Source organism: Coniosporium apollinis (genome assembly GCF_000281105.1).
Source record: "Coniosporium apollinis CBS 100218 chromosome Unknown supercont1.7, whole genome shotgun sequence".
Classification (NCBI taxonomy): Eukaryota; Fungi; Ascomycota; class Dothideomycetes; genus Coniosporium; species Coniosporium apollinis.
This window is the reverse complement of record NW_006913269.1, coordinates 413,255-434,182: the sequence shown is the minus strand read 5'-3', so window position 1 is coordinate 434,182 and position 20,928 is coordinate 413,255. Positions and strand designations below refer to the sequence as shown.

Here is a 20,928-nt window from a genome sequence, read left to right as displayed (position 1 = left end):
ACTATTTTAGTCTTCTCTATTAGAAAGCTTATAGAGTATAAGATATAGTGTTTATACGCTTAGATCTAGAGATTCTATTACTATTTACTTTTACTCTTAAACTTTAGTAAGTATTCTAGATATAGTAGCTATATAATATATATCCCCTATAGTAGTACTATCTATAGTAGTATACCTAAATTTAGAATAGTATAGGCTAGAATAGGTATATATAGCTCTAATAGAGCTATAGACTCTCCTAGCACTATATTTAAGGGAATTCTCCCTATAAGTATTTCTTATAGGCACTTAAGCTCTACTTTCTTCTTCTATACCTTAATCTCTACTTAAGCTCTCTAGATCTAATAGTCTAATTCCTCTACTTTCTAGCCTAATTTAGGTTTAGAATATCTAGAAGGTAGAGTTAAGATAATTATATTAAATACTCTAGCTCTTTACTTCTCTAGTAATATTCTACTTATATTTATAGAAGTTTTCTAGAAGTCTATTATTAACTAATAGTCTTAAGAGACTTCTAGTATAGCTATCTTACTAGTGGCTTTATAGTACCTTAGAGTAGAGGTTTATATATTAAAAAAAATAGAATTAGATAGGCTAAGAATACTAATAAATACAACTTTCTATTCTAAAATAGTATAAACTACTACTCTCTAAGGTAAGCTAGAATAGAGTACTTTATTCTATATCTACTAAGCCTATTTTAGACTATTCTAACATAACCGCTTGCGGGTAACTCTATATAGCTTATAGGTTATACCTATTTACTATACCTAGTTATACTATATCGCGACCGCGTTAATTATAGCCTACTCTATAAGAGTTTATAATAAGTAAGCTAAACTACTTTTAGTAGTAATCTATAGAGATTTCTAGAATTTTAGACTTCTCTAGCTAACAAATTAGTTTTTTATCTAATAGGAGTCTAGTTTAGAATAATTTATACCTACTCTAATTAATTAGAATACTTAGAGTATACTCTAAGTATCTTAGATATCTTAAACTAATACTAGTTTTATAAGCGCCTAAACTTTTTCTAATAAAGATCTATATTACGTATTTGAGATAGTATATATAGTTTAGATAGAAGTTAGATAAGGTAAGATAGAACAGAAAGGCAGCTTTATAGAGAGAGGGTTAGAAAGAGAAAGGGTTAGTGCAGTGTCTCTAAAGAGCAAGATCAGGCTGGAGCTTTTGCATAGGGCCGACGGGAGGATACGGGAGGATGGAGAAGAAAGATAGAGAAAGCGGTAGAGGGACGCTGAGGCTAACGTATATGCGATGAGGTACCGCGAAACATTGTGAATGCACGTGCGCAAAAGATGTCTTGGATGTATAAAGGTACGGTTTTAGGGGACAAAGCATTTGGAATAGTGTCTGCGTTGCTCAACTTGTTATAGTCTCCCCCAGCTTCTGCACAGGTGCTTCGAAGGGTGTATTTAATGGATATCCTTGGTATCCGCGGCGATGTTTACAGTCACGTGTTCCGATTGATTTCTTCGGAGTTCGCTCGTTCTCCACTGCCGCGAGTACTAATTACGGCCTGAGACCTCGTGAAAGACGATCTGGGGGATTCTGGGTGCGGTCTTCGTCGAGACGGCGTGTGGAATTGAACGGTCGAAAACTAGTATATAAACAGCCGCCTAAACCGGCGATCTATCGCACGAGCGACATGTGAGCTTACAATGACTTGTCTAGTGAACGGGTCTTATAATCACAACGAGGGGACTAGGTGTACTTCAGATATGCAGTAGTGCTGGTTACCCTAGAGGGCTTGGTAAAACGGAAGAAATTACGGAGTTTGGACGCTACTATAGGAGCGAGCTCTGAGTAGTATTGAGAGCGACTTGCTAGTTACGGGTACATATTTGCGGCGCTTGTTCAGCGAACGGAACCGCTAGCGTGGCTTGTAGGAGGTAGATCTAAGACTGAGAATATGAAAGACATATGCAACCAGGCTTCCTCGCCTGTCAACGATGCTACATAGTGCGCCCGTCCCAGTGCATGCATTTCGCGATGTGTGAAGCCGACCCGCATAACGGCCACGACCAATGCTGTAGGTAAAAACACGAAAGGAACATAACTTTAACCATAATCGTAACCGCAGAGGATCAGCATCAACAAGACGTGAGCAGTGAGCTCTGCTACAATGCTAGAAACAGGAACACGCTCAAACGATCCGTCCTTAAATATACCAGAATGACTTTTTCTTTGCGCCAATGTGATGTCCAGTTAAAGTAACAGGCATGATACAGGAAAGTACAGAACAAGAATGCAGCCAGAATGCGGAGATGCTCTAAAGTGCCGGATATGCATAGAGATCAGAAGCCAACGGTTTATAGCCAATGAGGACTTTGCGTATGGAGATAGGTCTCCAGCGACGGTTGTAACAACATGACGAGAGGGGTAAGACGTGACGTAGAGGCGGAGCTTGCTTGGTGAGGACCGACCATGGAAGCCGGGCTGCACAAGTGACCATTCCAGGTGTTCTTTCAATTCCTTTTCAGGTTCAGAAAGTCTTGTGCAGGTATTCGTGGGAGGACTTGCAAACGCAGTGAAGAGGCTTGCGACAGTCTTAGTACTTGCGCGGTACTGGATAATGCCAAGCGATGTCGTTCAGTCGAAGAGTACCCGCAGCCAACCCGGTTGTCATGCAAGAGTGAGGCGCCGCTTGACGTCCCGTACTTGATCGAACGAGCTCATATATCCTCGAAGCTGATTGGCTGCTTGAGGAGACACCACTTGAACAGTTGTAGTCGAGCCGATAGATGAGAGCGAGGAGCGCGAGGAAGAAGGAGTAAGCCCTTTAGTAGGTGATTGAGTTGAGTCAGGGCCTGACGTCGTCGGAGCGGGCTTTGCGAAATAAGAAGTTTGATATGGAGCATAACCTCTTGGACTTGTTGGGGCTGAACAAGTCTTTGCTGTTGATCTGTAGGCCGAGAAGTTTACAGCCGGCGGGAGGTAGAAGCCACAGCCAGTATAACCTCCGGAGAATGTGCCCGTTGATGTCGTGGATGATGCGAGGTTCGGAGGACAGCTGGGCTCTGAGAACCCGGCTTTCTCCAAATCGGCGAGCCGACATGCCTGCGAGCAATATGCTCCTTCGGCGATCTGCTTGTCACAGTTGAGGCAGAAATCGTGGGACCATTCCATCGCGGTCGCCATGTCGAGGTATATCCCGCAGTGGAAGAGACAAAGCGAAGCGGTAAAAGGTTAATGGAGGATCCAAGAAATGAGTGTAGACGGGGCGGCAGAGGGAGCGTTATCAGTGACAAATGCTGGGCTACAACGAAACAGAGGGTGTGTTATGCGATGATGGCATGCGATGGCGGGATAATGGTGAGAGGATTGATGAATATCTGATGAGCATGAGTCTTACTGCCGTTGTAGGGTCATGAGGGTCCGAGATGCGTGCAAGCAGCGAGCGAGCGGCCGTGAGCCTTTGTATGGGGAGGGCGTTCATGGAGGAGCAGCATTTTTGTGGACTTCAGGTGTGCCTGGGAGGGTCTGGACGTATCAGGTGAGGGTGTGCCGCAGTGCAGCATGCAGGTGTGAACGCTTCTGGGAGCAACCGGGACCATACCAGAAGCGGGTCCAGCGGCAGATTTGCTGGACTTTTCCAGCGGCAAACGTGGGATAATGGGGTGAGGAGAAACGCCGCAGCTCGCACCCCAAGCCCGAGGCCGAGCGCTCGTGCTTGAATGCAGCGCCCCAGTCGGCTTGCCGCGCACCAAGTCGAAGGGCAGCGTGCTGAGAAATCTTTTTCCTCGTAGCCGCCGCAGCCCTCCGTTCTGGCTCCATCCCAGGGCAGGCTCCCCAAACTCGCTGTCGCAACCCTGTCTGAGTCTGCAACCCTCCCAAGAACAGCCATCGAGGTCATGCATGGATGCGGACGAATCAGACCCTCTCCGGCGGCGGAGATGTTCTCGTTCATTCTTGGAGTTTTCAATCGCTCAACCTCTGCAACAGTCATCGTCGATCTGTTGAAGGCGCAGACCAACGTTTTCACAGCTGTTGCACACGCTGGGAGCGAGTGATTTGCTGTACACACCGTGGTTCGTTCGGTCGTTGCTGAACCGACGGAGGAGAAAAACTCCTCATGCTGTGACAGACGTCAGACCACTAACTGTGGGGTCGTCGTCCGCCATCCAACCTCCTCGCGACTGCGGAAAACCTGTCAACGCTGGCAACGTGTCACATGACGCAACATTCATCCTCCATCTGAAACGACCAACTCTGCAAACGGTCGGGATAATCGTGGCAGACTGCCTCGTCCTCATGCCTCAGCCCTGCGAACTGGTGGGTCGAAGGACTGCCGTGCTCGATTGCCAGTCTTTCAACCTGGGCTCCAAGCATGATGAGACTTCTTCTGCCGATAACGAACCGCAATGCGTCCGCGAGTGTCGCTCTCGCGATCTCTTCGAGTACATGAGTATGCTGTATTAGTCGCTACCGGCGCCATCTAGGTCAGACTGCTCCTCAGCCCTGATAGCTTGCGCGTACCTGCAACGCACCCTGGCACGATGATTGCCTGCTCCGTACGACCTAGATATTGAGGCATTTTCTCAGGGCTCACCCCGATTGGAGTCACGACGCTTGAAGCCTTTATGAGCTCATGTAGCGCTCATGCGGATTTGAATTGAAGTCGGCACCTGATTGCACCAATAGCACCGCCAACCTTATTGTCAAAAGACCCGCGATTAGAATTTTGAAGCGTATCTTGTAGCCTGGCAAATTCTCAGTAGTAACAACCCCAAGTCTATCCAATGCTTATTCACACTTGACTGAGGGGTCGCAAGCCATACCGGCCGATTTCTACAGTCTCTCCCCCAGAAGCTCGTTTGGTACAGTACCATGGCCCCAGTAGTGGAGGGTTCCCGATATCACTACCTAATCGATTGCTCCTTGGGTCGCACGGCATGCCTTTGCTTTGGTTCGAGCAAGCAGATGGTTTGTCTTAGCCTTGAAGCTGTCAGCTGTCTCTTGCGTAGTGCGCCAGGAGATGACCCTAGAATGCTATCAATTAGCAGAACATCGTGTAGCGGAGGTATGAGGTTGACTGAACCAGACGTGAGCTGCCACGTCGTAATGATAAATACATGAACTCCAAGGCCCACGATTATGAATTTCATCGGCAACACCGCCTCTTATTCAGGATGTTGATTTCCCCCCTATTAGCGCAATTCCTCGGTTGACCTTTAGACTAAGTTAGGGAGCTCTGGACTATATATAAAGATAACATTTAAGAGACATTGATGTTGAGAAATTGGCGGATTCGCAGGTTTGGAGTTCACGTAAATATCCTCACAACGTGGCTGCATGAAGATCTGTCTGCTCCATCACTCTGAACAGCTGCTTTACTCGACGCTTGCAAAGGTTATCGCAAACGCCATTGGTCTTCCGCAAATGAAGGCTGTTCCCACGCGCTTTTGAACCGGCGAGCGGACATTGAACCGTGGTCAATGCTTTTGAGGGCTATCGGAGAGCCACGCTGGCTCCGATGCCGTTTTGCCGGACCATTTACTGTACGTGTTCAAGTTTATGCCAGGTAGGCATCCGTCTGGGATCCCACCTCTGAGATTATCATGCAATCTCGCTACTCAGCCAGACGCTGGGGACAGCATAGGATGCACCTGCACACCTCATACTCCTGGAGATATGGACTGCAACTCACCATCGAGGCAATTTGAGTCGACTGGTGAAGCCGGTGTTCTGTAAGATCAGCAGCGCTCCCATTTGAGCTCCTGCTATTGATTGGTTCCCAGGCAAGCGATCGGTGCTTTTGGCGGCAACGGATCGGGCCTCTCGACCCCGATTGCCTTATCCGCTTGTAGCCTTGGGACCCTTCCCTGTAGTTCATAATGAACTCGGTATCCTCACTCTACGAAGTGAAACGACAGCGCCTAGTCGATAGAGCGCCACAGTATCTAAGCACGATCCTATATAGCCAAGCTCGGCAAGAGGAGCTACCAGGCGTCAGTAACAACTATCAGATCAAGACATGGTTCCACGATGTCTAGATCCCGTAAGAATTCAAGCCTAACCTTACTCTTCCTCAGCAGTACTTCGTTGCCTCATCCTAGAAAGAAATCGCCTCTGTACAAGCGGAAGCGCACTGATGCAGGTGCGCAGTCGATGTTCTCAATACACTTTCCTGCTGCCTTGTTTAAACACCTCAAGCGACCCTTGCAAAGTGAGGCGTAGGTTTGTAGGCTAAGCAGATTGACTTGCAGCTAAATGTTGTGAAACCACTCGCTGTGGCTGGGCTGCGGCTGAATGCTCAACGCTTGATCAAGCAGCCTCCCGAGCTGAACACCCTGTCGCAATACTTGTGGAGGTAGGCAGCAGTCAGGCATCACAATGCTTGGAGGAGGTTTCGACGGCGTCTGTCATAGTTCGCCGGGACCGCTTCCGGCGGCATCTTGGCCTACTGTGGTAGGTTGTTATCAGGACAGTTTGATGGTGCTCGTGTGTAGAGCTAGCTTGTGATTTTTTTGGAATTCTGTCACCTTTCCCGTACTCTAGCACGACATTAGCGCTCGCACCGCAGCCGAGCAACACGCTCTCAGCGGCTCGCATTACGTCGTCCAGAAGCCGCACAGACGCATCTCGTGAAGCCAAGCCTAGAACACAAAGGCCTAAGCGTGTGGAGTCCCGCTTGTTAGCTCAAGCTTCACCCCGCAGATGGCTGTTGCTTGTTGGACTCGCGTTAGGTATTTCCAGACTTCCTCCTCGTTCTACCTGCTTTTGAGATCGTCTTAATGCAGCTGCTCTAGCCGAAGCTCGTAGATCAATTTTACCACTTAGACAATAGCCTTCGCCTTTCACTTATCCAAGATTCTTACAATTGCCGCTACGAGAGCGGAGACAGTCAGGTGGTTAGGATCTGCATAATGTGTTGTTTGTAACTCCATCTAATCAAGCCTACAGTAGCGGAACATAAGGTCTGCCTGCGCTCAGCCTGGTAAAGTTAATCAAGACGGGTGCGAATGTCTCGTGAGCTAAACATATCCTCGAGAGCCGGATGAGAGGCAAGTAAGCTTTCTCTAGGTATACAGATCAATATCTGTCTCCATTTCGAGAGAACATTGTATTAGTTCGTCTAAATTTCATGCGTTCCGACACGATTATCTTAGCTTCCATAGCAAGAATGCGTCATGCTGCTTCCGTTGTATTACGATCAGCCAGCGTTTCCATTGTGAGGTACTGTTGTTGACAACGTTCTGCGATGCCAGAGTAAGCTAAGTAGGTAATTAGGGTTGCGCACAGTCTCTGACAGTCTGGGAGAAGTGGCAAAAGGCCTGCAGGTAAGAACACTAGCATACTGTGCTACCTCTCTGCCAATGCGTTTTCAGCTCTCCGGTTGCATGATGGAGTTTATCTTATCCCTACTCAGTCAGCAGTCGCTCGCTCATGTCCCGAAACGCATGAACGCTCCGCGACCTTGGCGTGAGAGTACCATACCGATGTAGAGCGCTTCGTGTCGGAACCAGTTCATTAGGCCACCTGCGAGATCTTTCGATCAGACGGGCTACCGACTCTCCACTTTTGCACGTACGATTCGGACACGCTTAAACAGCGCGAACCCTACAACCACAAGACCCACACTCAATCCACTCAGCCCATTCCTTGGTGGAAGATTCTACGTTTCAAGCTGCATATCATCACCTGATATGGTCGGTAGTGTGGACCGTTCCTGCATCAGGAGGCTTTAGTAGACCGCCAGTCGAAAACGTTGATCAGAGTCTCTCGTGACACGCAGGCAGTTGCACCATCTTCGATTGCTGTTGCTGACAGGTTTCACAGGGTTATTTTACCGATTGGGGTAACTTATGGCGTTGCTACCTCCCTTGCGTTCCCCTCACAGCCTTTCATCGTTGATCATTCTAGATATGTTACCTAATTCCAAGCAACCCTCATGGCACATGCCGCGGCTATCGATGAGATATATCCGTGCCATGAACCAAGTACGGTGGCTCTCCGGAAAAATCGTTGACTCAAGATTCATGGCGATTTAACGTTTTGGCCACCATGTTACTTACGCAACTCAAACTTCAAGTTGCCTGCTCAACCTGCAAACACGTATCACGATCTTCGTACACACGCTCTGCCATATTTAATTCAACAAAGAACACAATAATGATAGCCGTCGCCCGAGCACCAAACCCATATCTGTCCTCCAATCCAGAGCCCTCATATCAACAGTCTCCTATGCTTAAGACCAGCAATCTTCCCCGACAGTCTTCCCTGACACTTGCACAGACCCCCCATATTTACATCCTCCATCGCCCTACAACCTAACCCTAGCCCCAATACCCCTCCCCACGACCCACACCTCCTCCCGCCACCTCCCGATCCCAACCCCCACCTCCGCACTCGCATTCAGCTTTAAAATCCCCCCCAACGCCTTCCGCACAGCCTCGTACCCGACAGACCCAAGACTCCAGTCCACCGGCAGCCGGGGGGACTGCGACTCCCCGGGCGGAACGGCAAAGGGCAGGTCGTAGATGATGCGGCCCACGGCTGAGGAGTGGTAGTAAGCGGTTGCGTTGATGTGGGTTAGGTATATTGGGGTGTGGCGGAGGGGGGAGGAGAGAGTGAAGATTGCGGTCGAGGTTAGGAGGTGCATCTATGGTTGGTTAGTGGTGCGGTGAGATGAGTTGGGGAGGGAGCATGTTACTGTGGCCTCTCGTATGAAACTGATGCCATCCTTGTCATCGTCGCCATCATCGTCGTCGCCGCTCTTTGGGGCGCGGAGTTTGGGCGTTGGCATTTCGATCTCCAGACCTGAGAGGGCTTTGCCGAGGGCAGGCTGAGAGGGCACAGTGCCGTTATGTGGTTTTATTGTCAGAGTGGTATTGTAACCTGTAGCCAGCCTTAAGCATCAGTCTTACACGCTGGGCAATCCGAGTCATGAATGCTCACCAGAGATATACTGCGACAACAACTCTCTGCCAACAGCGGCGCCCGTCTTGCCGCTTGACGCCAGCGGATCCCAGAGGACCTCGACGAGAATATTTTTATTTGGCCCCGGGACGACGACGACCCCCTTAGCAGTAGCCTGGCCCAGGATGGTGCCATTATTGAGGATATTGACATTCACATATGGCACCGTGGCCGAGTATTCAGTCGGATTGGTAAAGTTGACCTCAGCCTGCAGAGTAAGCGAGCTCGGTCCCGTATGCACAATATCAATATCGCCGATCTGGAGGCCCAAGGAGGCGAAACCGCCCTTGTTTCCAATAGCTGGACAGTGTACTTAGCCGCAGTACGAATGCTTGATTGCTTGCTACGCTAACAACCTACGTTTTACAGGAACGACGCCTTCCGCCGGAACCTTGCGCACGGCAAACTTGCCGAGCGCTGTCTCTATCTCAACGTCAACCTTGGCTTTGATGCCGAGAACAAGAGGCTTTCCGCCGAAGATGAGGGCCTGCACAACCTCGCTAAATAGAGCATCGTCCGTTATGGTCAGAGGTGCCTTGTCGACGCGTGATTCCACTTCTAGCGCCGGTTGCCCGTCTTTGTCCGCTTCGATGCGGCTGGAGTTGGCTTTCTGCCACTTGTGCAGATCCAGGTTTCCTAGCTTCTTGCCATGGTAATACACGTCCGCATCGGCCTTCACCCGATCTACACTAACTGGGAAGCTCATCTCTTCCGGCAGACCAACCAAGGCCTTGACTTTTGCAGAGATCTTTGGCTGCGCCTCTGGCGTATCGGGCTCGGCGAACGGTTCTGGTAGGTGGAACTGGACGTCTGCCAACGAGAAACTTTTGAGCAGATGATCCAGCTGGCGGCCTGGAAAAGGCACGGGAACGGTTATGTCTGACACGAGATCGGTAATCCATTTCGGCGTGTCAAGTGACGGTGAGTCGGAACCGCGAACGTAGACAGTAGCATCGGACCCGTGAATGTAGTCGCCCAAAAGGGCGTCGAGAGGGGACTCGTGAGAGCCTGGGCAGGCTGTGATAAGAGCATCAGGTAGCTGACGAACGATACCGGATACGTTGAGATGGACGTCCTGCTTGGGCTCGATATGGAGCTCTTCAGTTGTTGCATCTGCTATCATGATATAGGGGTCTGTTGGCGAGCAATTGTCGACCAATATGGCGAAGCCTAAGGGTGGGATTGTGAAGTCTACCGGATAGTTGTTCTGAACGGTCAGGGAGATATCCGCGGCCATGCCCTTGCGAGCAAACGGCAGGTTGACCTCGTGGAAGTTTATTTTCGAGATATTATAGGCTGGAGCGGTGGGTAAATCATTGCCTGGTGAGAAGGTACTGTTAGCGTGGTAAGCGTCAATCAGCGCCGCACTCCCCTTTGTATGCGGGTGGTTCGGAGGATCTTACCTTGGAAAACCAGAGACTGCTCAACTGTCTGTTTTCCTAGATGGATTATCCCAGATCGTATCGCAACCTCAGCCTTTCCCCGAACCCTCAACTGACCCAGTCTTCCGTCAATCCAGTCATTCGCTACCCTCCGTATGCCGCCGACCTCGCCAGGCGCCAGGTCGGTCAAGAAACCGACATGAGTGGTATGCCCGTTGCGAATGTCGACCTTGATGCGTGGTACTTTGGCCGTTCCGAGCACAACGTTGCCGTACTCTGGCAGGTACACCTCAACATCCGTCGGTTCGGTCTCCACCTCTTTTGCGACCCATGTCGCGAACCGGCCGAAGTTGCGGACAGACTTCTTCTTAACCCTGGATGCATCCATGGTGAAGTCCCCTTCTATGTGCGCCCGCACCCCGCTATCCGTGAACGAGTTGATAGCCAGCCTCGTAGGCTCAAAGACTACAGCTTGCGTCGCGTACTCTTCCACCGCTTCCGGCGCAAAGAAGCCAACCACCATTATCAAAACCGTGACAACGCATAGCAACAGGAGGGCTACCAGGCTCGGCCATCTTCGCGACTTGCTCGGCTGGTCTCGCGGAGAGTCGTTCAAAGAGCGTAGCAGCGCTGAGGCGGCAGGCGACTGCGGCCGGCCGTCCTCGGAGCCATGATGACTACTACGCCGACTGTTCTCTCGCTGAAGTAGGGGTGTCTCCTCGGTCGTTCGACTTGACGGATCGGATGGTGCTGATCGTGCTGATCTACCGGATCGTACAGACGCTGGCCGCGAGCTTGGAGTCCGTGTAGAATCCCAGGTGGGGGTGTCGGCCATGCCGACGGCGGTTACGGTGGGCAGCAGTCGGAGGCTGAGGGAGCTGCTTAGCGCTGTCTTTTTGAGGGTATGTATCGATATCTCGGCGGAGTAGTTAACAGAAGGCCGCAGTACGAATATTCTAGTGCCTACGGTAGAGTAAGCCTCGCGGAAGATGCAGCTCTTCGACAACTAGTGATGATGCCAGGGAAGGCGGCGCTTTGTCCGTGCCTTGCACTCCGTCCAATGGTGTGAGAGCGTAGAGCTACCCCCCGGATTTTGCACTATCATTTGTCTTCTGACGCATAAATTGTGTAAAATGCTGCGCTTTGCCAGTCATTCGAGTAGAGTCATCGAAACACCTATATAAGCTGTTCACGTCCTGGTATAAACCTACACCAGTCCAATTGCTCCCCGCTCACCTCCCGTCTCCCACAATGCCTCCTCCCCGTCCCGCAACAACAGCTCTCCGCAGCTTGTCGAAGCCATTACAGCGCCAACAACTCCGTTCCTACACCTCCCCACCAAGTCCCGCAAGCCCAGCAGTATCCCCCTTCGCGCCCCGCCACCTCCTCTCAATAGCCGACCTCACCCCCTCCGAGCTCACCACCCTCGTCCGCAATGCCTACCACCACAAGGCCACCATAAAGTCCGGTTCCATGCCTACGAACCTGCTAGGCGCGCTCACAGGCAAGACGGTCGCCATGACCTTCAGCAAACGCAGCACGCGGACCCGCATATCGACCGAGGGCGCCGTTGTCACCATGGGCGGCCATCCGATGTTTTTGGGGAAGGACGATATTCAGCTTGGTGTAAGGCCCTGCCCCCTGCGCCTGGACCTCTCAGCAGCCCACGTGTGATCGCTTACGGTGGTATTACAGGTAAACGAGTCCCTCTACGACACCTCCGTCGTAATCTCCAGCATGGTGTCCTGCATCGTCGCCCGCGTCGGCCCTCACTCCGACGTCGCAGACCTCGCGAAACACAGCACTGCCCCGGTCATCAACGCGCTCTCAGACCTGTATCACCCGCTGCAGACCATCGCGGACTTTCTCACCATGCACGAGGCGTTTCCGTCGACGTCTTCATCACAATCACACAGGGGCGCTGGGCTCGGGCTTGAGGGACTGAAAATTGCGTGGGTCGGGGACGCGAATAACGTGCTTTTTGACCTCGCGATCGGGGCTGCGAAGCTGGGTGTTGATGTCGCGGTTGCGACGCCGGAGGGTTACTCAATCCCTCGCTCCATGCGCGAGATCATCGATGCTGCTGCTGCGTCTGCGCCGAAGGCGGGGCGGTTGACCGAGACGACTGTGCCGGAGGAAGCGGTCGAGGGTGCTGATGTGATAGTCACCGACACGTGGATATCGATGGGGCAGGAGGAGGAGAAGGCGAAGCGGATTAAGGCATTCGAGGGGTTCCAGGTGACGAGCGAGTTGGCGGAAAGAGGGGGCGCGAAGCAGGGGTGGAAGTTTATGCATTGTCTACCGAGGCACAAGGAAGAGGTCAGCGATGAGGTGTTTTACTCGCCGAGGAGTCTTGTGTTCAAGGAGGCGGAGAATAGGCTGTGGGCGGCTATAAGTGCGTTGGAGGGGTTTGTGGTGAACAAGGGGAAGATAGAGTAAACAGAAGCTTTTGGGCAAAACGTGAAGGTGTGCAAACAGCCAAGCAACTCCGGACAAAAAGGTCGCCCCTATCAGATGTTATGTACAAATCTAGACAACACTGGAACATGGGCCGTATCGCGTTCGCAACAGATGTAGGAGGACGAACGAAGCACGATGGCTTAACCGGGCGGCAGCTGGCTCGCATCAACAACGTCTTGTGCCTCCTTCTCCTCGACCTCGTTGGGGCCATGCAGGGGTGACCGCGGGAGGGCCATCAAACCTACGAGCTCATGTTAGCGCATCTAGTAGTATCTTAAAGTAGAGGCTGCACTTCATACCAGTCCGAGCACTCTCCAGAATGCCAAAGGGCGCAACAAGCTTCAAAAAGCTGTCAATCCTCGTCGGCTTAGCCGAGATTTCCACAATGCAGTTATTCGTACTAATATCCAGCACCTTCCCGCCAAACTGATGCGTGAGATGCGTAATAGCCTCCAAATGCTCATGCTTATGCCTCAGCGCCTGGCTGACCGCCAACCTCGACGGATGGAAGTCATCCCTGGCGCCCTGTGACGCCTGTCTGCGCATCGCTCCTTCTGCGATATCGCCGTCCGCTGCGTCTGACTCAAGGAGGTCCTCGGATTCCAGGCTCTCTGGAGCTCCGACCATCTCCCTATGATGCGCGAGCAGCTCCTCGAAATACTCGGGGCCGAGGATGGATACTTTCGCCAGCAACAGCTCTCGCTGCACTAGCGGTGCACCTGTGTAGTCGAGCACGGCCCACACGGGCACCAGATCTTCCAGCTGCCGCCGCGCTTGCTCGACGACACCGTCCTGGCCCTGTAGCACGATGGTCATGCGGCTCAGGTCGTCGACCTCGGTGTTGCAGACGACCAGCGAGTCGATGTTGAAGCCGCGCGCGGCGAGGATGCCGGATACACGCGAGAGGACACCGGGCTCGTTTTGCACGAGGCAATTGAGGATGTGCCGTTTGGGCGGAGCTTGTGAGGGGAGCGGTGTCTCGTAGAGGATGCTGCTGACGGCTGCAGGAGCGGACCAGGCGGAGGGGGCGTCTGAGGTGGGGAGAGGGGCGATGCGGCGGTGGAGCGCTTTGTAGGCGAGGGCGGAGGTGGAGGAGGAGGAGTCGAAGCGTTGCTGTGTCAAGGCGACTGCTCGGGTTGCGGGTCGAATTGAGGGAATGCGAGTGGGCAGAGCTGCGAGAGCTCGCCGGATAGCCATGTCGGCGGCACAAAGCTCGAGTTGGAGAGTTGGTGAGCTCAATGGCAGTTTGTGTCGATGGTGTTGTGGACGGGGGGGGTCTGGGGGGCCGGTCACTGCAAAAAGCTGTGGTCAGAGCAAAAGCTCGCATCCTGGCATTGCGACGTCGGGGGATTTGCGGGCTTGTGCTGGGCTTGTGCTGGGCTTTTGTGCCCTCTGTCAGGGTTCAATGCCAGCTGGAATGAAGGTTGCCGCAAGAGCATCACACCGAGGGCCGGAACGTCCGGCAACCTCTGTTTTAGGTGGCCCTTGGTTGTGCCCAAACTGGGCCGGGCATGCAAAAACTCCGAGGCGGCTCTGCTCTGCACAAACGTCCACACATTCACGCACCCACGCACCCACGCATCCACACATCCCCCCTCACGCCCACCCAGGCGCGAGCGCTCTCTGCATCATCACCAATCAGTCTGGGAACACTCCAGCATAGCTTCATCTCTAGCCCCACCATCGTCAACATGGCCGACGAGCCTCGCAAGCGGTCGCGCTTCGACCAGACCGAGCCTGAGCCAAAGCGGCCCTCGAGATTCGACCGCCGCTCCCGCAGCCCATCCGCGAAGAAATCCGACTCCAGACGCAGCCGGAGTCCCATAGCCCGTGGTAGCGGTAGTCCCGCGGGCAAGAGTGATCCCGCTGCCGCTGCCGCCGCCGCCGCAGCGCGCATCAACGCCCAGATCCAGGCGAAGAAGGGCATTCAGCACGTCGATGTCCCTCCAATCCGCTCCGTACGGCCGCCTGCATCTATTCCGCACCTGTTACTTGCACTGCTGACACTGCCCAAACAGACCGGGAGTCCGGCCGCTGTCAAGTCCCCGTCCACCTCCGGCCCCGTCTCCGGCGAAGTCTACACGCAGGATGGCGATTATATCAAGGATATCGAGGTCAACGACCTGCGAAACCGTTACACACTGACCAAGGGCCCGACTCAGAAAATGGTAAATACTTTTGATCACATCCTACTGATACTCCTGCAGCACATCTTTCCGTCTCGAGCGGCCTCCCAGTCGCGGGGGAGCCGCCAGAGGTTTACTTCTTCGTCTTTTCGTCAATACCTTGTGGGGAGAATGTGTCAAGCTCACTCATAGTGCAATCTAGCTGCTCTGCACAGCATCACAACCCATTCTGCATCTGCTGACCTGCCCGGTGTGACATCTAGATCAAAGAGGAGACTGGCGCCGGTACGCTTACCTTTACCTAACACAACTACTTCCGTGTAGGATATCATGCTTATTAGTGAGAAGATGTCACAACCCGAGGCGAATACTATCCGGATAAGAGCATGGCTACCGCCGCGGTTAGTAAAGAATCTTGACCCGCACGTGAAGAGGACGGCATGTGCTGAAACTCTCGCAGGCGCCGCCGCTTTACCTTCACGTTACCAGCACCACTAAGGAAGGTCTCGAGAAAGCCGTAGCGAAGATCGAAGAGCTCATGAGGCAAGAGCTTCCCAACCTGGTCGACGAGCGACGCTTCCGCAGGCGTGAGCCTGAGCAGTTCGAGCGCGATGAGTTTGGCAGGGTACTTATTTCGTACACCAAATTCACTGCGTCATCCAGCTGACCACATCTTAGCGGAAATGGCCCGAAGAACGCATTCCTGTCGATCTAGAACCCATCCCAGGTTTCAATCTGAGGGCTCAGGTTGTTGGACACGGCGGCGCATACGTCAAGCATATCCAGGCGGAGACTCGCTGCCGTGTACAGATCAAAGGTCGTGGTTCGGGTTTCTTGGATAATGCCACTGGTCAGGAAAGCGACGAGCCGATGTATCTGCATGTTGCGTAAGTCCAGCTCTAGACTGGATATCCAGTGAGAAAGTCTCCTAATACGTCTCAGCGGGCCAGATCCGAACGAAGTCAAGCGCGCCCGCGACCTCTGTCTCGACCTCCTCGACAATGTAAAGCAGCAATACGAGCGCTTCAAAGAGCGGGGCCCATCCCATGACCGTGGTTACGGCGGCGGCGGCGGCGGTGGCTACCAAAACGGCGGACATCGTGGCAGCTACAACGACCGCCAGCAGCAAGACAGCTACAACGGCGGCTACAGCGGCGGTTACGGAGGTGCCCAGTCCCCTCACGCTGCTGGATCGGCCATGAGTCCAGCAGCCCCGACCCCCGGCACCCCAGCAAGTGCCACGCCCGGTGGCGACTACGCGGCTCAATATGCGCAGTATTACGGCGGCCAAGATCCTTATGCTGCGTATGGTGGGTATCAGAACTACATGAATTTGTACTACCAGTACTATCAGCAGCAGCAGCAGCCGGGGGGTATGCAGTCTCCGCCCCCAGGTGCTGGCGCTGGCGCTGGGCCGCCTCCGCCGCCGCCGAGTGAAGCTCCGCCACCTCCTCCGCCTGGGGGGGCTGCGCCGCCGCCGCCGCCTGGTGGGCCGCCGAGTGGGGGTTATAATGCGGTATATTATCCTATCTGGTGGTGTCTAGCGGGAGCGGGCTAACTGGTGTAGGTGCCGCCGCCGGCGGGAATGTGAGCAGCTCACGACAGATCCTCCGGCCGCTCAATATCGCTACGCGCTTGACGTCGGAACTTCTGCACATCTTTGGAGCGAGGCCTGCTAGCTTATGTAGGGTAAGCGAGATAGTTTCTAACGGCTTTTCTTTCAAAGCGGTCCGTTCAAGTAAGACATCTGATCATGGGTAAGGCGGCAAAGCAGCGTTATTCCACTTCGAGTAACGGCCAGCTTCGGTTTTCTCACTTTCATGCCGGACGCCGGTTTGGTTAGTTTCAGTACGCAATCCAGTTGAAGGCTGAAGTATACGAGAAGGATTCTAATAGTGAGCATTTGCTGTGAACCACGCTATATATCCCGTATCCCACGCCATGTCTTACTCGGCATCAATCTACATAATATTCAGTACTCGTTTATCCCCATCTCTATTCCCGCTTCGGTCTTAATTCACACTCCGAGGGAGATCCAGTCGGCAAGCGGTAAGTCCACAACAGGGCGCATGTTATACTCACCGTTGGGCGTTCTATGAGCTTCCAGTCTAAGACAATCAATACGCATGCTCATGGTCGTTCCTAGAGCTCAAGTTCTTGGCTGTGAATGCAGAGTCATGTCTTCTCATGGGTGCTAAGTCAAGAATCTTTCTGTACGTTTCCCCTCGCAGCATAAACACCTAATACAAAAAACCGATTAGTTCTTCGCTCTCACTTCGTTTCCTGCTTACTACAGCTCTCTAGTTAAAAGCCCTTAGACTATCACAAGTCCGTGGACCAAGAGAGTGGGGGAACTATCAAGAATACGTTAGTGGTGTGATCGCAGATTCGTGAAAAGAGTCATGTTGCCAAGGAATACCAACAAATCACAACAACGTGGGATTTTGTTCAAAGTCAAAGCTGTAAAAGCCCATGAGATCTCTCTACCTTTAAACAGGTCTAAGACATGTTCTTATAAATTATGTCGCTTCTGTATAGCTACTGAATGCAGATTCAGCACTTTGCGACCGCTTCACCACGCACAGAAATAATTGCGGGCTCGGCTCTCATGTGACTCTTTTCACCAATCTGCGATTACCGGACGATCTATGCAGCTTTCGTACGCTGTTCTTCTCCGCTTGTGGGTTCGCAGAGGCTGTCAGAGCAGCAGGTTAGCATAGTAATGTCAGCGCAAGACGACGATGTCCTTTTCAGGAGGCACAAGGGATTCGCCAAACCTGGCTATTGCGTGAAGGCCTGAGGACAAGAGTGCGTGGGGGTCGCTGCATACCTCGTGCAGACTTCAGGGGGAAAGGCATGGGAAAGAGGCGAACAGTGCCAGAATCGGTGCGTCTGAGCTTCGAATCTGCAGTGCATCAAGTCCAATATATATACAACGCAACCACCCAACGTTCTACAATGAGGCTACCACACGTAAAAGGCAGAGTGCCTCAACACCGCCACCCTCTAACCTTGCCTTACTCGCGAAGGTCATGTCCTTCGTGGCCATATCCAAGCGCCAAAAATGAGAACTATATACAACCGCCATATCAAGTCGTCCTAACATAGTCATACCTGATCATCACAGCGTTCAGAAAAGCAGCACTACCAACCCCATTAGGAGAGCGAGACCGAAGCCGTCCTCTCCTTATGCTCCGTAGTCGGCAACTCCTCCTCACTCCTCTTGTTCCGTTTCGCAAGCCCCGCAAACGCCTTGCTCATCCGACTCGCTCTGCCCGACGAACTCGAGCTCGGCGAGTCACCTCCACTGCCACCACTGCCACCACTGCCACCACTGCTTCCCTCGCTCGGCGGTGGATCCACCTGCCTCCTCGCTTTCGGCACCGCATTCACATAGAGCGGAAACAGGATGCCGAACGCAAACGCAGCAATAACGACGCAATACGCATACACCTGACCCCTCTTCACCGCTACCCCATGCATGATCGGCACAAATACCGCGCCGCCCGATATCGCCGCAGTGAGGAACGCGGACCCAGTCTTGGTATGGCGCCCCAAGCCCCTCAGCGCTTGCGCAAAGATGAACGGGAATAGCGGTCCCTCGAAGAAATACAGCATGACCACAATAGCAACAGCAGTGTCGCCCGAGGAATGCTGGGCGGCGATGCTGAAGCTCAGCGCACCCAGAAAGAAGAAAAGCATCAGGTAGCGCGGCTTGATGAAGATGTTAAGCAGGACAGCGACGAAGCGGCCGACGGCGAAGGCGCTGGATCCAACGACCTGAAAGTCGGAGACGTTGAGATACGGCGCCAGGAGGCGCAGGTATTCGGCGAATGTGGTCGAGACGACTTCCTGGGCGCCCACGTAGCAGAACTGTGAGAAGACGCCTAGGGCGAGCGTGACCCAGATAAGGTGGACGCCGCGTATCGAGGCGAGGTTGGCATCGTCGGAGCGGCGGGCGGCGTGCTCGAGTTCGTCGTCTGTGGCTTCGGGGAGTGGGACGTAGTAGAAGACTAGGGCGAGGAGAATTGTGAAGAGTGCGATGCCGAGGTAGGTCCATTGCACATCGATAAGAGAATCCGAGCTATTCGATGAGGGGAAAAGGACTCTTCTTGCCAGCAGCGGCGAACAGATACTGCCGACCGCCTGGATGCCTTGAGATAGGTTCAGTCGAGCCTCCATGTACTTTGGTGGACCGCAGAGAGCGATGAAGGGGTTCGCGGCGATCTCGAGGATTGACAATCCGAAGCCGACGATGAAGTTCGAGGCTAGGAATGCGCCGAAGGATGTCAGAACAGCCGAGGGCCAGAAGATCAAGGTGCCGCAGGCGTAAATGACTAGGCCGACCATGTAACAAGCCTTGAAGCCCCAGTTTTTGAGGACCCAACGCCCGCACGTGAGCGGGCTTACGAGATAGCCACCGAAATATGCGCTGTGTATGCCAATAGATTGCGCTATCGTCATACGGGCGACGCCTTGAAATCGTCCGTTTAGAGTGTCGAGTAGACCATATGCGAAACCCCAGATGAAGAACAGGATTGTCACCATGGCGATTGGGAACACTGATTCTCGGTGAGTCATCTGCACCATACTTTTCTGCTGCCTCATGTTGACGAAATCGAAAAACGCCTGCTGTGATGCCGGCTCAGTGTGTCTTGTCGTGTTCGTCATAGCTGTCTGGGTTCGTTGGACAGGCGGCGAGGAGCTGTCCATGTCCGGCGTGGTCAGGAAATCCATCATGCCCATCGGCCCGTCATCGTTGGGTTTTTCGGGGTTGTCCTCTGGCGAACTTAAGAAGTCCAGGAAGCTCATCGGCTCGTCCTTCTCGGGGCCTTTGGCCGCAAATGGCGGCGGCCGGTTTGGCGCAGACGCTGGGGCAGTTGGAACGCGGTGCGCGGCTGCCATATCGACGCTGTTCATGGTCCCACCCGCGCTGGCTAGATTTCCGTCCCCGCCGTTGCTGTCTTTCAAGATGCGCGGGAGAAACCTTACAACCAGTGGTTTCAATGCAGGAACGCATGCGCACATGATGCCCACGTTGACCTCTACAATTGACCACATGAACGATAGGGAGGCATTCCATGAGAAATCCGTGACCCCGGGCTCCCGATCGGGGTTACTACTGTTGTCCGTGTTTCCTTGGACGGCGCTGAGTCGGGCTCGAGATGCGTCTTGCAGATAGGCGATTCTGATAACGTCTACCACGCCGACGAAGATACCAAACCCAAAAGTGATCACCAGGATGACCTTTTGCTTCTTAGGGAGCCTCATCCCAGTCAAGATTGGCATCGGAAGGAAGACAATGGCCAAGTCGGTGATGATATTTACAGGCGCCGAGGACAAGTATATGGCCACGATGTCGATGCACTGGGCTGAGTCGGGCACCGGGTTGAGAAAGGCGGCGCCGACTGGACGGCACTGGAAGACGTTCAGAAACGTCAAGGCAAGCCCGGCGACGTTGACCACAACTAGTGTGAGCCATGTGAACATTCTGAAGACCTTCTCCTCCTTGGACAGTGTCAAGTAAAAGGCTAGGATCGATGTCTTAGTTACCATCAAGGTAGGATTCTGTGATGGATGAGCAGATTACAGGTAGCCACGAGCGTGGACACTTACGTAGAGCACCGAGAAGGCATATTCGGCTCTCTTGAGCGGAGGATCCCATTCTGGAGGAATGTCTGACTCGTGCCGCCCCAATCCCACAGAAACGCCGTAACACACCGAGAAAGATATCCCAAATGCGAGGAGCTGTCATTGTGCTCAGTATCTGCGACATGGCATGGAACTCGACTGCTAGTCTTACCCAGGCCGCTACCATGAAGTAGTCATCGAGTTTGAACCGCCGGACAATGCCAACGCGCGATACCACTCGGAGGAAGACGAATATCGACGCCAACACGATCATCGCCGTGGTCACGGCGAAGACCACCGGACCCCGGGTTTCGTAGTTGCCATTCGTGCTTGCCATTTTATTCCAGCGTCCTCAGCTCCGGCCAAACCATGGTATAACGCCCCAA

At 53.1% G+C, this 20,928-nt stretch overlaps 6 protein-coding genes across 6 annotated transcripts; 2 read left to right on the top strand and 4 right to left on the bottom strand.

Annotated features, from left to right (window-relative positions):
* Positions 1–358: 358 nt before the first annotated feature.
* W97_02052 (uncharacterized protein) lies at positions 359–3,162 on the bottom strand (the record flags this gene model as incomplete). The annotated part of the gene is made up of 2 exons (XM_007779954.1): positions 359–370; positions 2,947–3,162. The coding sequence occupies 2 exons, from the start codon at positions 3,160–3,162 to the stop codon at positions 359–361; spliced, it is 228 nt and encodes a 75-aa protein (XP_007778144.1).
* Positions 3,163–8,287: 5,125 nt separating this feature from the next.
* On the bottom strand, positions 8,288–11,160 carry W97_02051 (uncharacterized protein; the record flags this gene model as incomplete). Its single annotated transcript, XM_007779953.1, has 5 exons — positions 8,288–8,626; positions 8,678–8,862; positions 8,923–9,243; positions 9,304–10,263; positions 10,347–11,160. The coding sequence occupies 5 exons, from the start codon at positions 11,158–11,160 to the stop codon at positions 8,288–8,290; spliced, it is 2,619 nt and encodes an 872-aa protein (XP_007778143.1).
* Positions 11,161–11,576: 416 nt separating this feature from the next.
* Positions 11,577–12,764, top strand: W97_02050 (ornithine carbamoyltransferase, mitochondrial; the record flags this gene model as incomplete). The annotated part of the gene is made up of 2 exons (XM_007779952.1): positions 11,577–11,951; positions 12,021–12,764. 2 exons carry the CDS (start codon positions 11,577–11,579, stop codon positions 12,762–12,764), a joined length of 1,119 nt encoding a protein of 372 aa, XP_007778142.1.
* A 161-nt stretch (positions 12,765–12,925) lies between these two features.
* W97_02049 (acetolactate synthase I/III small subunit) lies at positions 12,926–13,982 on the bottom strand (the record flags this gene model as incomplete). The annotated part of the gene is made up of 2 exons (XM_007779951.1): positions 12,926–13,026; positions 13,085–13,982. 2 exons carry the CDS (start codon positions 13,980–13,982, stop codon positions 12,926–12,928), a joined length of 999 nt encoding a protein of 332 aa, XP_007778141.1.
* Positions 13,983–14,476: 494 nt separating this feature from the next.
* W97_02048 (uncharacterized protein) lies at positions 14,477–16,469 on the top strand (the record flags this gene model as incomplete). Its single annotated transcript, XM_007779950.1, has 7 exons — positions 14,477–14,743; positions 14,804–14,953; positions 15,175–15,196; positions 15,257–15,312; positions 15,372–15,536; positions 15,590–15,798; positions 15,854–16,469. The coding sequence occupies 7 exons, from the start codon at positions 14,477–14,479 to the stop codon at positions 16,467–16,469; spliced, it is 1,485 nt and encodes a 494-aa protein (XP_007778140.1).
* A 1,598-nt stretch (positions 16,470–18,067) lies between these two features.
* Positions 18,068–20,879, bottom strand: W97_02047 (uncharacterized protein; the record flags this gene model as incomplete). The annotated part of the gene is made up of 3 exons (XM_007779949.1): positions 18,068–20,479; positions 20,528–20,659; positions 20,715–20,879. The coding sequence occupies 3 exons, from the start codon at positions 20,877–20,879 to the stop codon at positions 18,068–18,070; spliced, it is 2,709 nt and encodes a 902-aa protein (XP_007778139.1).
* Positions 20,880–20,928: the final 49 nt, after the last annotated feature.